At 41.2% G+C, this 17236-nt stretch overlaps 1 protein-coding gene across 3 annotated transcripts in view; it reads left to right on the top strand.

Annotated features, from left to right (window-relative positions):
- Positions 1–203: 203 nt before the first annotated feature.
- The window catches only part of zgc:158766 (uncharacterized protein LOC100009641 homolog), a 31761-nt gene continuing 14728 nt past the window's right edge, over positions 204–17236 (top strand). For 2 of the 3 annotated variants that reach the window (XM_054781282.1, XM_054781281.1), the window contains exons 1-8: positions 1825–2046; positions 6722–6919; positions 7664–8891; positions 12758–12961; positions 13070–13193; positions 15119–15212; positions 15756–15845; positions 15941–16057. In XM_054781282.1, the coding sequence (XP_054637257.1) occupies positions 1840–2046; positions 6722–6919; positions 7664–8891; positions 12758–12961; positions 13070–13193; positions 15119–15212; positions 15756–15845; positions 15941–16057 (2262 nt within the window). In that variant the 5' untranslated portion in view covers positions 1825–1839. Of the gene's footprint in view, positions 447–1824; positions 2047–6721; positions 6920–7663; positions 8892–12757; positions 12962–13069; positions 13194–15118; positions 15213–15755; positions 15846–15940; positions 16058–17236 lie in introns of those variants that run through there. The other variant, XM_054781283.1, reaches the window with a different exon arrangement.

Genomic DNA, 17236 nt, shown 5'->3' with positions numbered 1-17236 from the left:
AGGAGTTAGTCAGAGTCCGACCCCTGCTGGGTGGAGTCCAGGCAAGTGGGGGGTGTGCAGACCAGGTAGTGTGTGTGTTTTCTGAATGATGTGTTGCAGGACTATGCAGCTATCCAGCTGGAGGAGGCTTTCAGCAGAGAGGGGCAGGGCTGGGGGTGAGGTTATTTTGAAGTGAGGGTTGGGTGACTGACGGGGACGCCAACACGCTGCTTCTCTCACGTCCCAGCAGGAGTTTAGACGGCTCCAGCTGCCACAGAGCACAAGAGCTGGAAATGGACCTGTTGATAGGGAAGCACAGGGCTGCTCATACACTGGATTGTACTGCGTGGATTTGACTCTACTCATTTCTTCATCTGGGTTTTTGCTTTGGTGCCTAAATGTTGTCACTTGGCAAAATGCACTCCAGAGCGAAGTCTCGCAGTTGTGACAACTACCTGAGTATTAAGGTATGGATTTGACATGTGCTTTCAGAGAGTTGCTGGCTTGTGTTGGTCTTTATCGGGAGAGGTTGGGCATGTGTGTTATTGTGCATACTCATCGTGTGACTTGTCAGCCCTAACGCACAATAGCTATCGGTTTGTGTTTGCATGAAACAATGAGAGAAACAATGCGGATGCTGTTGTTGTCCAATGAAAAGCACATATCTCCAATTTAGCTCGGTGGTTTGTATACAACAAATGGAGATATATACTGTTCATTACCCACTATGGTTGCTTTTAATACTTGATTTCCTATACTGCAAAAAAGATTTCACATTTTTGGAATAAACATGTCTACTGCTGTCTGCCTGCAATGTTCACTCTGAAGGACACTTTATTATCCCACAAACCCCCTCATTGGATTACAAAAATAACTGAATGAAATTTGTCTCCTGTACATTTAAAGGTGTCTGGTCCTGATAAAATCTTTACTAAAACCAAAGGTTTGCAGTTATGTCAGTTTTATTGGCTCAACGCTTGTGACAATGACACAAACAATAAAAAGAATATTCAAAGTGCTTTGTATCACTGCTGGGGTCAGTGAAGTACACAACTTTGTATGCTCTGTGATAAGCCACTTTTCCTTTATCAACTCCTGACTTGTTTTGGTATGCACCCGTTCTATATTTACCCTGCACGAGAATCAGCAGATTCTTTCAGTTCACTTCTCAAATCAACTTCATTTGTTCTGTTTTATCTGCCTGTGAATATTTTATCAATGTAACAGAAATATTTGTTGAAGTGTGTGTTAAGGGATGTCATACAATACCAATACATAGAGTCAAAGAGGTCAGTCAGAACTGCTTAAGAACAACATCCTGCAGTCAGTGCTGTTTACATCCTGTCAGACAAAGACATCAGTTGCTCCGATGACAACATAAATCAAGTCTTTCTCTTAACTAGTGAGAGAATCTTGTTAAACAGCTTTTACTGGGAACCACAGCAGCATACAAACTCCCCATGTTGGCTTTCTTTCTAGGACGTTCCCCCGGAAAAAAGACAGGATTATAAATTGCATTGTATTGTGTAATCAATTAATTCAATCCAGAATCACTGTACACATACTAACTGTATACATATGTTATGTGGTTACGTCCGAAAAACTATCAGGGTGGTCAGTTTTTCCACTCTAGACTTCCTTCAATGTTGATCTTAGTATGTGTGTGACCCTCAAAGGTTAAAGTTTATCATGCAGAGATAACGCTTATTAACCTGTCTTTTTTTTTTACAGTACCATTACACCATTGTCCTCTAATCTGTGGTTGCAATGTTGCATTCACTTTCAAGTCATTAAAGTTAAGTGCTGATTGCAAAACATCTTAGGATAGCTTTGTTGTTGTTATAACCTTTTCACAGCAGCATGGTCACTGGATCAAAAGCTGCATCAAACCGCCTGTACAATTCTGAGGGAGTCATTTGGCACTTTAGATTGCGACCTGGCAGGGCTGAGCAACCTGTGGCCTTTGTCATCATCCTGCTGCCTTTGAGCCTTTCAGTAGCGTATATGGGGGCTCCGGGGCTCTCCTGTTACACTCCCCTGGTGGCTTCATGCTCCACTGGACGCCTGGTAGGCAGCCTTTTGTGTTCGTGACCCACTAAATGTGTCAGTGAGCACCCCTTCATCACTCTCTCACTCTCCCATCTTTCTGGGGGATTCACCCTTTGTTTATGTTCATCTTTCATTCTATTTTCTTCCCACCTTGTAATATACTGTCTAAGGGCATATTCTGTCATGCAGAAAGAACACTTCTGTGCGCTACATCCTTTGGCTGCTTTCTATACACCTCTGTAACAGCTGTTTTTCTGACGCTGCAGACAAAAAGTGTCCCACCTGGTTCCAGAGGCCACTAATTAGCACTGTACGCCGCCATCACACAGGCAGCCATTTACCAAAAAGACAGGCATCATAAAAGGATGTGATTTCCCGTTTTGTTCCTGTCCGAGGGTCTACGGTCTGCACAACCTTTGCATTCCTCTGTGCTCAGCTCTAACGGCTGAGCTTCATCATTCTGCTGAGATATGCACATAACGCTTAGTGCTCACAACATTAGGTACACCTGTACAGTCAAATGAAAACCACATCTATCAGAAGAGTAGACCTCTACTAAAGTCATGATGTTAGCTAAAGTGAAATGAACTGAGGTTATTTGTCCATCTTTTTGGCTACTTCCTGTTTCATGCATTTTTTACTACCAACTACTTTTTACCACTAACTGACAGCGTGGTATTTTGCTTAACTATGTTTATTATTGTGGTTGTGGTTGTATTTGTAGTGGTGCACCACACTGAGAGCTCTTTCTCGTATTTTGGTTACCTTTTTCTTGTCACTAAATGTCCTAGATCAGTGGTTCCCAAACCCTTTACAGTCGCGTACCCCTTCAGACATTTGATCTGAAACCATGTACCCCCTACTCCTGCACACTTAAAAAACAAACCTTTTTTATCATAATTAACTTGAGATTTTAAACATAATTGGTTCATTAATTTATATTATAGTACTTCCGGGTCAAAAATGTGTATTTTGGATGGTTATATTTTGATAATGTTTCATATGAGCACTGATAAATAGATAAGTAATCATCCTACATATCTTTTATTGCAGTTTGATGCTGGCATCCTACTGTTTGAATGGGTTGAATTTGAGGTTCACTTTTTTTGTCCACTCGCAATGGTATATGGTTATAGTCTGCATATTAATTTAATACCAAATTGAAGGGGAAAGTTCATCAATCACGATAAGGTACAGAAACATACAAAGATAAAGCCTCATTTTCAGGGAATCCCCACTCACAGTGACAGGTCTTCACCGCTGTGTCGTGCGGGGATTGTAACACCAATATAAATGAAATCTTCAAGATTAAACACTCTTAACGCACAAAATAATCCTCAAATTTATTTGTTCATGTGATGCACACAGAGCAATGAACAACTTCGTGCTGTCTCTTTTCTGCTCCATTCTCCTTGCATCGTGAGGCGTTCAGGGGCGCATTCGTAATTGTAAGTGGTAGTCTAATTGTTTTTCATTTTTATTCACGTACCCCCATGACAATTGGTGTGGGGTCGGGGTACGCATACCCCACTTTGGGAACTTGGGTCCGAGATCAACTTGACAACCAATGACTTTTTTTTTAAATTTTATATTGGAGAATTTTTGTATGAATGTTTTGAACTCCTTTTTCAGTTTTTGTCAGTGATTAATTGACTAGAGTAATGCTACCATGGGTCAACCTCAACTTCCCATAATTGACATCATTTTGTCTTGTAGACAGCAAATTACACTAGTTGAGACTAGCACCTCTGCTGGCTGTTGTGAAGTAGTGCACTCCATTTTGCCAAGACACAAACAGGATTCTTCCCGATGAATTAATTAATTACAATGCCTAGGCAGCTCTTGTATTAGATCTCATGAGATTATGCAATGGTTACAGTATTGATACAGGATATAAGTTGGGGAGTGATGTACAGTGTATGTAATAGCTTGCATGGCATTTGATTTATCCCTCATCTCAAGTCCATACTAGCACCTTTTCTCCTTCCTTGGGAACTTAAAAAAGAAAGCTAGTGACCCGTCTTCACTGTGTCATGAAGGCTTTCCTACCATTGTTTGCATTCTCCTCATAAAACACCACGTTGTTCTTCTCCTGCCGGGTGACTAAGGCCCAGAGACATTTCTGTCCCACTAAGTGCTTTCTGACTACTAATGGAGGTGGGCGCTTTGTTTCGAGAGACCAACCCTGTACTGCGCTCACCACTTAGAGAGGCGGCGATCACAATGAGCGCCTTGTAGCCGAGTTGTGGCATGTGTACCAACGCAGTGAACTGTACTCAATCTCCTCTAATAGACGTCGTTGAGCTGCTTAGATCCAACAGTCCTACAATAGGTGAAACATAGCGCTGTCTGACTCAATCCACTCATGTGAGGCTTTGATTTATTTCACATTGTCAGGCAAATATGAAGTAAAAATATTCTTCAACACTGTAAACAGTTGCCAAATTGTGGGACTTTCCCTGACATTGCTGTCTTTCTGTGTGGTTATCACTGGAGGCAGATGTCTCTTCCACTGTTGTGTTCCTCCGGGAAGGACAGATAGGAGAAGGATGTTTGGCCTTGACTGCCTGCTGAAAGGGCACCCACTCTTGGGCTGTTAACATGACTACAACTCCAGATTAATCTTTCAGTGTCCCATGTCGGACATGTAACCCGCTAGACCACACTAAGCTGTCAGGTCATGCATGGGCCAGATAATTATCAACAGTGACATGGCTGATATTAAAGGGTCACGTTTCCCCGGAGTCCTGGGCGGACTTTCCAGTTGCTCTTCTGTTTGTGTCCACTGACAGTGACGTCTCTTAGTCCAGGTGTTTCCCCTCTGTCTGATGGAAAGGGCATTATAGCTGATGTTTCCTATCAAGATATAACTTCCTGAATAAGTGAGATCATGTTCAGTCAGTAAATAAGCAAGCTTCTCTGTAGTAATAATACTGTTCATTCATGTTGTGCTATCAGTAGTGCATACATGTCAACATTATTTCTTTTATTTGGAAACACTAACACAACAAATGTTATGAGTAGTCTTCGCTTACACCACGGCTAAAACCATGTGCACGACATCAACACCGATCAATCTATGGCAGGGGTTAAACAACACAGTAAACGAATTCCATGCAATGTGTGTGTGTAGCTCCACCTTTGAGGTAACTATTGGTATGTGTGCCAAACACAGGTAGGGTGCAGATCAATTACCGTATTTTCCAGACTATTGAGGGGACCTGAATATAAACCGCACCCACACAACTTAAAAACAAACAGAATTTTATACATATGTAGGCCGCACTTGTCTGGAAGCCGCAGGTGTCCACGTTGGGATATTTACACAAAGTGTGAAACGTGACGATATTTCTCATTTGAGAGAACAGCTGTCTCTCTGGAACAGACCAGCCAGAAGTGTATTAGACTGTGAACTATGGCATCGTTCCTGTGAATGATAATACACGTAATATGGAAGTGGCAGTGCGTGAGGCAGGATTGGAACCACAAATTAAGTGCTTTCCGCAAACTATAAACCTTGCAATCCTACCTGCACTCGACGTTCCCAGCGTCACTTGTTTGCTCAGGTGGGTGGTTGCTGCCGCTGTGTCCAAGCAGAAGCTGTAGTAATTCTACACTTGATTAAGCTAAAGATTTGTCAGCTCAAAATACGATTGTTGCATAAGACTTCTATCAAAGCGTGTGATAGTAGCGTCCTCTACTTTCTGGTGTGGCACTCTTAGCATCATGAGAACTTTCCGTATGTCTTTTGATAACTAACTAACTAACTAACTAACGTTAACATAATTTCATTAATCTGACGTGATGAGGCTAAACGTATTGGCGGCATGAAGCTCATTAGCCCGTAAAAATCCATAAATTAGCCACATCACTGTTTAAGCGGCAGGGTTGAAAGCCTGTGAAAAAAGTAGCGGCTTATAGTCCAGAAATTACGGTAATATGGTACCCTTACTAAACTTTGGACACATCAAGCTAAAGTGACCTTTAGTGCTTGGTGGAAATGGGGCTAAAGCTTCCCTTTACTTTAAAGGTCCACTATTAAACTATTTAACCATTTAATAAAATAATTGTCAGAGGTCCCACAATAGTGTATTGGAAGTGCGTTGCCCAGAATCTAGTCTTGATGCTGGAATTTACAGTTTAAAGGGGCTTGGAACAAGCTGTTTTTTGTGTGTGTAGCTCTCATGAGCTGTGTTTGTCCGCGCCTCCTTCCACACAAGAGTGTGTAGCTACTAAAAGCGCCATGATGCCCTTATTAAATTTTTTACTTTTTTTTTTTTTACATATACACTGAAACTCTGCACAACATAATAGATATCATATATCTCATTCGACAACGTAACATGAAGGAGTAGGACAGGAGGACACGAACATTAGCAACACTAGCATAGCTTTGTGAGCTACATTACTTTCACATTTTAACAGCAACATATGCTAGGTTAGCCTATTTGTTGAAGAAAAAGAGCTGATTAAAGAAATGATTAAACTTTACATGTATACACGGGGCCAGCTCATCTAGCTTGGGGCAGGTATCATGTTCATGATGAAGGAGGTTTTTATTTATTACATAAACAGGCTCCAAGGATACATTTTACTGTTAGAACATCATAGAGAGTCAATGTTGCATAATGGGGGACCTTTAAGTCTACTTTGTGTACTGTTCAACGCCTGACTCTTTCTGTGTTTGATGCAGGACGCTGAGTCTTTGGACAACTGCATCCAGAGCACATTGTCTGCCCTATACCATCCCTTCAGCGCCACCGCCTCCACCGTCCTGTGGCAGCTTTTCAGCGTGGTGGAAAGACAGTACCGTGGAGACGGCCTCCGCTGCTTCATTGACTTCTTGCTTCCTGCCAAGAGGATCCTTCAGATCATCCAACAAGAAACTTGTGTGAGTGGTTAAACTAATACGATTGCAACAGGACTGTTGCAGGACTGTAGATTCTGTCTTGATGTATCCTTGTTCATCTCAGACAAACTTACTCAGTCTTACCTTGAAAGTTATACAAAGTGGTGATAAGAAAGGCTAACAAATGCAAAGGAATGTGAGAACTGCGTGGCTGAGTGTCAATATCTTGGCTGCAAGTGAAGAGGGGATAGCGAAATGAGATGCAGAAAACAAATGGAAAAGCCACGATCTATTTTCTGAATAGCTGTGGCCTGCTTGAGAGGCGGCCATAGTCCAATGTGAAACTCAATATTCTCCCATCCGTCCTTTGTGGGTGCTGCTTCTATGACCAAAGCAATGAAACTTTATTCCTGCTGCATTCATCTCCTTTGGTGATTACACTAGAAACCCTTTAGTTTCTCCTAAGCCTAGCCCATGGGAGTCTTTGTAGAATAGGGAACTTTAGAAGCTCTTCTGTACAGCCTTTCTGCTTACGATCAAACAGGATATGAATACTCTTGGTGTCTGTTTTTATATTTCATCACAGTGAAGATTTGTGTTGTGGTTGCTGTGAAACCAGGCCTGATTATACAGGTCTTCTTTTTGAAATGCATAATTAGTATAAGTGACTCATGCCGTGTGTAGAACCTCTCCATTACAGGTAAACATGTGTCACAGTCAGTGATACACGTTTCATAAGCAATGTTTTATGGCGGTGGGTATAACAATGCCTCTCTTCTTTCACAGATAAGGTTCAGAGGACTGCTGCTCTATCACGAAGGGTGGCCTCTGTGCATCCATGACAAAGTGGTCTTGCAGCTCTGCCCCTTGCACAAAGTGAGACTAAAGCAAGGAGACTTCTACCTACAAGTCGTACCTTTAGGCCGAAAGACAGCCAAACTTGTGATAAAATGCCTGTCGTCCAGCGGGCAGGCTATCGTGGAGATCCCTGTTGCGGAGAGCATGTACGGCAGCATCTTCACCGCTGAGTTCCTGCAGAATGTAACACTTGAACGGAACCTGCACCCGCTACAGAGCTGCCTGCTTACGACCGGTACATCTGTGTACAGGACCCCGTGGAAGAACGTGGTCAACCCTCTGTTTGTCAGCAACACGGCAGAAGCCATAATGCAAGCACGCTGCAGCAGGGGTGGCTTCCGCGGCCAACTCAGCGCATGCAGCACCAGCGGGTCCACAGGCACCCTGGACAGTCACCGCAGCTCCAGGGAGTCCCTCCAATCTCAGGGAGCGGACTCCACCTTCTCAGAGCCTGTCTCGCCAAACAGAAGTCACACGGATGCCAGCAGCGATAGCCATAGCACAAGTAGAGGAGACATAACAACGCCTGTCATTAAGATCAGTTCCAGCGAAGACTGTGGAACAGAGCACAGAGGGAAGGACTCGAGAGAAAGGGGACAAGCATCCAAGATGCTTTCTTTTAGTACAGACCTCAGCAATCCAGGCCCTCGTAGACGGCACCCAAGAGACTCTGTGGCCTTTGAGAGCAGAAGACTTTTTAGGAAATCCTACATGGAGGCCCTGCAGAATCCAATGAGCCTTGGATCCAGCTCTGAGTCCATTCTGGAAGAAAGTCCGGAGCATTGCGGTTTAACAGAGACATCTGTAACGCCAGGCAGCAGCCCGGACACCCGCACTTCTTCTCGAGAACACTTAGCCAGGAGGTTGGGGAGCCGAGGATGGCTCAGTGGTGACGACTCCAGGCCCAACACACCTTTGCATTACTTACAAAGAGGGCTGCGGAGTGCTGAGAGGCGGGCAGAACGCCGCTCCAAGTCGCTGGAGAGGACTAACAAGGGGGGCCAGGTTAAAGCTCACCGAGAGAGGTCGTCTTCTGGCGGTTCAGCTAGCATCTCCCCTAAAAAACTGATGAACGGGTATGTTCTTCGCTTTGGGAAGTTGGAAGTGGAGGCCGCTCTTCCTGGCTCTGAGAGGAGAAGCAGCAAAGAGGCGTCAGGTATGTGATGTTCTTCACTAATTGGTTTTGTAGTGGTAAAGGACCACAGCTGGTATCTACTAATACTTGTACAAGTGGTTAAACTGTACAAACTGTCTTTTTACAATGACTTTGTTAATATTACATGAAATTATACCTCCTAACACATCAGAGTGAACTCAGCCAGCAATAGCATTAGCGAAACATTGGAGCCAGTGCTTGGAATCTCACATACACATCCTTATGCCGGTCACGTGGCTCAAACCTGAAGCCTCTCTGCCTCCACTGCTCTTCTACACTTGCCCCTGTAAATCATGATTGTATTGAAGAGGTTATTTGAAAACAACTGATATTTATTACGACATACTGTGACAGTATAATAGTTATGACTCACTGTGACGTTCCGTGGTTTGTCATTTCGCAAAAAAACACAACCCGAGGGAGAGAAAAGCGAGTCTTGAAAACAAGACAGGCTGATGTGGGCAGGTTTTGTGATGATAGCCTGCAGCAAGACTAGCTACAACAACTCATCAGTCTGCGATGAGACGGCTCACAACTGTGAAACTTTAATGCCATCACTGCTGACAGATTGCTTTTCAGAGGCCACTTGCTGTGTTTTTTGGCACCGGGTGGGAGGGCTTGGCCCGACCCTGGAAAGAGAAGTGCAGTCACATCTGTGTGTTGTCTTTTGCACTCTGTGTCTATTTGCTTTTATGTTGATTCGTGCCGGGTAACTGAGGTAACAGATAACCTGATGGTGACGTCTTCTTTGTGTGCAGAGAAAGTGTCTTTAATAAATTATATACGCACTTTTGTATATTCTATTTTTGTATATGCACTGAGTTTATGTACAGTAGCTCCTTATTGGGAACCTCAATTGGTAACGTAAGTGCATATTAAAAATAAAAATTATTTAATATTTTATTATAAAATATTTAATATATAGAGTCATGTTTTTGTGTACTTATTTTTCTACATTTACTTCAATAATAAAATTAAAAGAAAGAAAATAATCATACTAAGAGTAATAATATATTATGATATTGCATCATTGCAGTAAACTACAATGATAATTTTGTATTACTTTAGTGTACTTTAGTGTGAGTCATCTCACCAGCGTCTCACACAACAAAATACAACAATACAGTAGCAATTGATATCAGATTACCGTTGCATTCCTAAAATGACCTCAGCGGGGATTGCATTTCGGCCATTGCAAAGCAGGTTTCCCACCACTGTGTTTCAAAGACAACAAAAGATTGTGTAAACCAAGCAGAGGGACCCCAGCGTCCTACAGTGACATGGCCCTATACACTGCTTCCAGGGATGGAGCTGGGGGTGCTATGAACCACATGGGTTGCCTCATTTACAAAAGTCTCTTTTATGAGCCCATCAGCCAACAGGGATCCTCCAGAGATGATAAAAGCATTTCAAACTGCACTCTTGTCTCAGGCCTCAAGACCACAAATAGAAGTATGAGAACCTCAAAACAGTTGAGACATGTCCTCTCTGATCCATCACTAGGCTCCATAGAGGGTGATGTGTCCAACAACTGGACACAAAAAGCAGACTTTCACACCGGACAATACTCGGCAGGCTTTACTCGACGTTTGTCACTTCCTGTGAAAACAAAGCAATTTAGGAAACATGAGGCAAACACAAGCCTGCTCGCACAGTGGCGCAGGAAACACAGTGGCTGTTTGAAAACAATAGAGGCTGATCTGGCGGGGTTTACTCTCACACAACTGAGTGGGACTGAAAAAAAGAGGCCTCACGCTGTAGAAAAACACAACATTGTCAGAGAGGTGTACAATTATAGAGCTTTACAATATATTATCGCTCTCCCTCTCCCTGTCCCTCTCATGACAGGTCTGTAGGGTTGCTAATGCCGTGTTGATGTTTGCTCTTTTTTCTTTGAACGATCATCGTGTGCACGCTTTGATAATAATATAACACAAAATGACATTCTCTTGATTAGCAGCAGCATTAACAGCTTTTGTTATATAATGTGTTATATCAATAGCACATCCATAACGGCCAATAGATGTCACAGGTTTTATGACTTTCTCAAAGTCAAATTAAATGCAGTTACTGGCGTTTGAAAGCGGTCGCCGTGATATGTTTGTCACAGTTTTTAGATTGGTGAGTGACTTATGAGTAATTATATGGAAGCAATGCAAAAAGAGTGAGCGATATTGGCCATAGAAGTGAAATTCATCCACTTTTTACATATGGGTATTTTCTTGAAAGGGGTATTAAAAGCGTGACATAGCAAGCAAAAATTAAAGTTCTTTTCTAACCAATTTGCATATTAAAATTAAATACCACTTGTTCAGTTTATGAAGAAAATCTTGGAAGAAAATATCACATTTTGGTGATATTTTCAGCAGCAGAGCACTGAAATTACTGAAATTCCTGAAATTTTATCTTAAAACATTTACATTAAAAACTTTTTTTTGTAGAACGCTTTATTTGCACTTTTTGACATTTTACATGTGCATCATGTGTGTGATTAAAAAGTGCCTCTCCGTTTCTTGAGTTTTTCTGTGCATACATACAAACAGTAATGGAAAAATCATATTGTAGTGCACTCTATTGGTGGGGCTTTTTCTGTTACCTTTTTTTCCCACAGCGTATAATTTTTGGTGTTGTTGGGCTGACTTGGACGTGATGTAATGGTGACGTTTCTTGCATGTAACACAGAGCTTTCATTATTGTCTGATTTTAACAAAACAAATTGGGGAAATAACCCAGAAATACTCTGACGTTCACAGTGGGTGTCAATGTAGACGTCAGCTCATCTTCTATATCCAATTTTAGTTACATTTTGTATGGACTATGCTGGTTATACTTGCAATGCATACATGTTTTGCCAGAGTTTGGTCAATGTACATGTTTTGCATGCAGCAAAATACATTTGGTGCACAATGAGGTGTTATACTTAGGAAATCACAGCAGCTAAAACGTAAGTTCCACTGTGAAATTGACATCAGGTTATGTTTTATATACAACAGACAGGGTTAAAGCTTCAAATCAGTGTAGTCTGCGGCTTGTGGATAATGGCTCTCACTGTGGTTCGCTGGAGTCCCAAAGCTTTAGAAATGGCTTCAGAAACGGTTCCTGAATTTCTTTAGACCTCGGCATGTCTAGCTTTTGAGGATATTTTGGTCTACTTCACTTTGTCAGGCAGGTCCAATTTAAGTGATTTCTTGAGTGAGAACAGGTGTGGCAGTAATCAGGCCTGGATGTGGTTAGATAAATTGGATTTAGGTGTGATAGACCACAGTTACAGTAAGTTACTACCATACTAGGTTAGCCTTTTTGCTGAAGAAAAACAAAATGATAAAACTTACACCACCTGTGTCTGTAGCTGACTTACAGGTAGTTGGAAGAGCGCCAGGCTTTATTTTAAGATGTGTTGCAAAGCATTTTTTATATGGCTTACCTGTAACAAGAAACTAAAATGCTATTTAAAAATTGAAAATGTGCAATTTTGATTAGATTGCATTAAAAAGAAGAGATTAATGATTTTCATTGGAAGCAACACGTTTCCTGAGTAAGAGTTAGCAGTGCAGTTTTACACACACGCACACATTTCTTCACAACCAGGATCATGTGTTAAAGATGCTGTACCACTTAGAAATGACAGCAGAAGGATTCCTATATAAGTGGCCCCTGGGGATTGCCAAAGACAAATTCTGTAATTCTAAACATTATTCATGACTCACGCTGACGATATGATACACCTGGTCTGCAGGATGAGTCAGTGTGACTTCCAAGATTATTATTTTCACTGGTGAAAAGGAAGCTTTTGTGTTTTTGTTCAGTTGGGCTGTATTATTGTTGTGTGTTGTGCTTGATACACTCTTTATTTATGATGTCACCAGGGCAGCAAGATGACAGCAGTGATGGCAGGAGGTCCAAACTTGGGGAGGAGGAGTCCCCCAGTCCAAAAACTGCCAACGGGTTGGCCATCGTGGTGGGGGTACCATCATTATCAAGCTCATCTCATGACAGTAACTTATCCCTACCCAAGCGGGTGTCAGAGGTTAATCAGGAGCTGCTTGCATCAGGTGCAGTGATCTTGCCAGGTAAGGGCGACATTGATCTGACAGGAGTCATTTAGATTTTATTTGAAATGTATATATGACTGTACATCTCACCTGTGTGCACCTCCTGCTGGTCTTGTTGTCTTCCAGGAAGCAGAGATCGCAGTGGGAGGGCGGTGTTGCAGGTGTGTACCAGAGCTCAGGTGTGGGCTGGTGAGAGCTGCACGGTCCATGACCTCACCTGTTTACTGGCCTACTACCACTCTACACTGCGGTACGTTGGGAGCAATCTTTATTATTTCCAAATAGCTGTGAGTAACGTTTGCCTGTAGGCAATGCCGATTTTATTCCAATTAAATATAGGCTTGCAAGTGCTTATTAACTGCAGATTCCTTTAAAAGTCAGTCTATATTTTTAATTAATGTCAAAAAGAACAGTGTAAAAGAATTTTGTTTCTTTTACACGGACTACACGCTAACTTTTGAATGTACTTCAAGCAGTATACAGGGTGGGCAAAAAGTAGGGTTATCTGGGTTGTCCTCCAAAAGACCATGTACCAGTCGTGTATGGTAAGGTTTCAATTTCAGTTTATCCATTATGTGTCGCAATGATGTTCTTGGTATGGATAGTTGTTGCGAAGCATGTCACGAGGACTTCACAAATGTCATAGTCACCAACATCTTATTTTCTTCAGTCATGGAAGTCTTGGGACGTCCAGATTTTGGAGCATTACAAACTGAACCTGTATCCAAATGTATCCCTCATGCGATAAATTGCCTTGCGTGAAGGTGGAGGAGTATGAAAGGCTTCTTGCCCAGTTGTGCACACATGCTCGGCATTTTCCAACTTCCAATACTGCTTTATTATCCACTTTCTTTGGTCTGTATTGTTATTGTTTGCCATCGTTCACAGTTCAGGGTTCCTCTAAATAAAATACAAATTCTAAAATGTATAACGTTTTTAAGACATGAGTAACTAGCATAGAATAAAGGTTCAGTATTATTTTCTATAATTTATAAGGTGAAACCGATAATGAAGTAAATGTAACTCTACTTCTGGCACACCCTTATATCACCCTCTTCCACCTAAGCCACACCCCACGACACACAGCCATGCACATTGGTTATGTTTGTTATCCGCTAATGATAGCAATTTGGCCAAGTTTAGCTACCAATGTTAGCTATCATTGAATCTATCACCGTAACAATAGAATGACTCCAACATGTTGGTGGCTTCACTGAGACTGCTTTTGTGTGGGTACGCATGCGCTACGGGTGCAGCCATGAATGACAGACATGAACGCCACTCATCTTATTGGGTTGGAATTTGAGTGGCTGACAATTTTAACGCAGTTTAATTTGGAATTGTGTAAAACAGAATTTTTTTTGTTCAATCGTTTTTTTTAAACCACTATTGGTAACATATGGGAGCTGGTCGTGTTCTTATACTTTTTGGTTGAAAAAGAATAATCTTGAGCCAGTTGCAAACAGTCCCTTTAAGTATGTTTCTTTAAATTTACAATATGGCGGATTTTTTGTGCCAAATGTAAATAATTACAAAGCCAATTACATAATAACATTAATAATAATAATTCAAAGTATTACATTAAGTGATTAATTCAATTGTCCATTAATTATTGAATTTCTTGAATAGAATCATAAATAATTATGATGAACCTATTAATAATTCATCCAATGACCAATGTGCAGTACAGTATATTCACTACCAATCTGGTAGACAAATATTTCACTGATGCAAACTTATACTACAGCATGACTTAGTCCGGAAATATGGTACACATTTTTTCTTAATAACAAAATAAATATTATTATACCACTTTACAATAAAATAACCCGTATGTTATAAATGGAACAAGGTCTACAACAATTAGAAGGCACTCACTATTTGGCAAGTTCCAACTACTGTACTGCCATACTGTACTTGAATTTGGGCTTAGCATGAGCTACTACTGTTGATTGCTGGCAAAACTGAGCCTTTTTAATAAAGTGACTACCATTTACTGGATCACTATCAAAAGAGCAAAGCACTTATCTTAATGTGGGCTCACTAATCATGCTGACTTATAGCACTCAGGAGTTTAATATTGATGATCTTTCATTGGTTTTCCTCACAGCACTAGTAAAGTACAGTATAACTAATTCAATTATAAGTCAAAGTAATGAGATGTTTGTTTTGTAGGAAAGAAAGGCGTGATGAAGGTCTAACAGTAGTGATAGACAGCAGGAGGCAGCAGCCTGTTCCTGCTCTCTCGTCATCGCTGTCTGAATTTCAGGTAAGTGTGTGCATTGAACTCCTAAAATGTTTATCTGCACCATCTCCATTTTTAAGCTGCAATGCTATCCATGTTACTCTATGGCATTCCTTACACATTTTCCTAATGTTCTACCTCTCAATGTGACGTTTTTTTAAGAAGCACACCTTAAAGTTGTAATGACTGCACTTGTTCGGAGAATAGGCTTGCCTCAGGGGTAACCTGTGCTTACTTGCCTGTTTTTAACCACACAGTGGGAGTGTGTTGGCTTCAGTCGACTTGCAAGAGCCATATCATTATGTTCTGAATTGTGCTTACTGATGCACAGATAGTCTGTCTGGAAACCTAAACACATATGATAAAAAATAACTTTGGATACCTGAGTTTGTCTGCAAGCATGGTCTGCTTTGTGATAGTTTAATACCCTTTGAGTCATTGAACATTTTACTACACGTTTATAAGAAATATTTCATTATGTTTAGGATTTTCCTGACTGAATGAGTGGATGAAATTGGTTCTACAGCTTCAGGGTTGAAAATGACCATAACATATACTTCTTTTCAGACATTGGTACCAAATGCACTTTACTCAGTTCTGTTCCTGGTGGACAAGGAGGCGACCGGCAAACTTGAAAGAGACATTGTCAACATCCAAGTGAGTCAATATTGTCCTTGTGAATAGAATGAGTGACTGTATTGTTTGAATTTACTGTGACCTTAACTACTATTTTTGTGTTTCTGTCAACACAGACAGAGACACTGTCATCTTTAAAGGCCCTGCTGAAGCACATCGAGCAGAACCAGCTCACCCCTGACCTTGAGGGCACCTTCTATTACGACCACAACCACTGGATCCTCTTCAGACAGGTAAAGTGTACCAGATTACAAGCTCCAACCAACATTATAGCATACTGTATATGCAAATCATTCTAGGGCTACTGTATTGTGCAGGTTGCTTAAGTGTTATTCGAGCTGCTTGTGCAATAGTGTTACCTTTGCCAAGCTTGTAAGAGCAAAGCCAAGAGGTGTTGTTTTCATTTCCATTTTTTACGTGGTTAGTTAGTCAGCAAGGTGATGCAAAAATTGCACAACCTGTTTGAAACGCAAATGAAACTTGGTGAAGTTTTGGCATCCAATAAATCCAATGAATGCCTCTATCCAGTAGTGTGCCGAGTCAAAAAACATTGGCACTGAAGGCAACCCCCTGATCTAGTTTTTGTTAACTCCACCAGATGGCAGTACAATCGTCCCTCACCACATTACGGTTCGAATTTCGCACCGTCACCCTCTCACGGTTTTTCAAACATATATTAACTAATAAATCATGCTGTTTTGTGGTTGAATATGGCCTATTATTAGTAAAAAAATATATATTTAATCAAATAGTATGTATCTGTTGTTTAGGTGTTTTCAAGTGTAAAAATGGCTAAATAAAGTAAAATACAAATATAAGTCATTAAGAAGACGATTCAAATTGTGAATATATTCTGCAGTGGTCACTAGGTGTTTGGTGAGACAAGCACTTGCCTTGACTGGCGGAGCAACAGGCTTTTATTGCAGGTTTAAATTATTTCACAACAGGCACAACAATGATAACAGAATAAAAATAATAATCATCATCATAATAACACGCCCTACTGTTGGTGCCATAACCCACGACAGGCTAAAACAAGCTAAAATCTCTGAACCCCGACATCACATGCTGTCCACCACCTCCTCTGCTGTCCTGCGAGTACCGGAACACATTTACTGCGACACACCCAAGCACTAATTTTATTTATGGCTTAAATGGCTTATTTTCTCTGATTATATGTACTACAGTTATGTAACAAAAGATCGTAAACAGGTTTTCTATGCCATTATTATGAAAATGTTCCATTTATAAAGAAGGAATCCTACTTTGTTGAGATTCACTTGTCACGACTGGGTCTGCAAACAATTAACTGCGATAAACAAGGGATTACTGTATCTGCATTTGACGTATTACGAGTGGTCAGCATCTAGCAGCTTCCTCTACCTCTGCATGCACTTGAAAATGTTGGTTGC

Source organism: Dunckerocampus dactyliophorus, chromosome 7 (genome assembly GCF_027744805.1).
Source record: "Dunckerocampus dactyliophorus isolate RoL2022-P2 chromosome 7, RoL_Ddac_1.1, whole genome shotgun sequence".
NCBI lineage: Eukaryota > Metazoa > Chordata > Actinopteri > Syngnathiformes > Syngnathidae > Dunckerocampus > Dunckerocampus dactyliophorus.
This window is presented reverse-complemented; position numbering and strand designations above follow the sequence as displayed.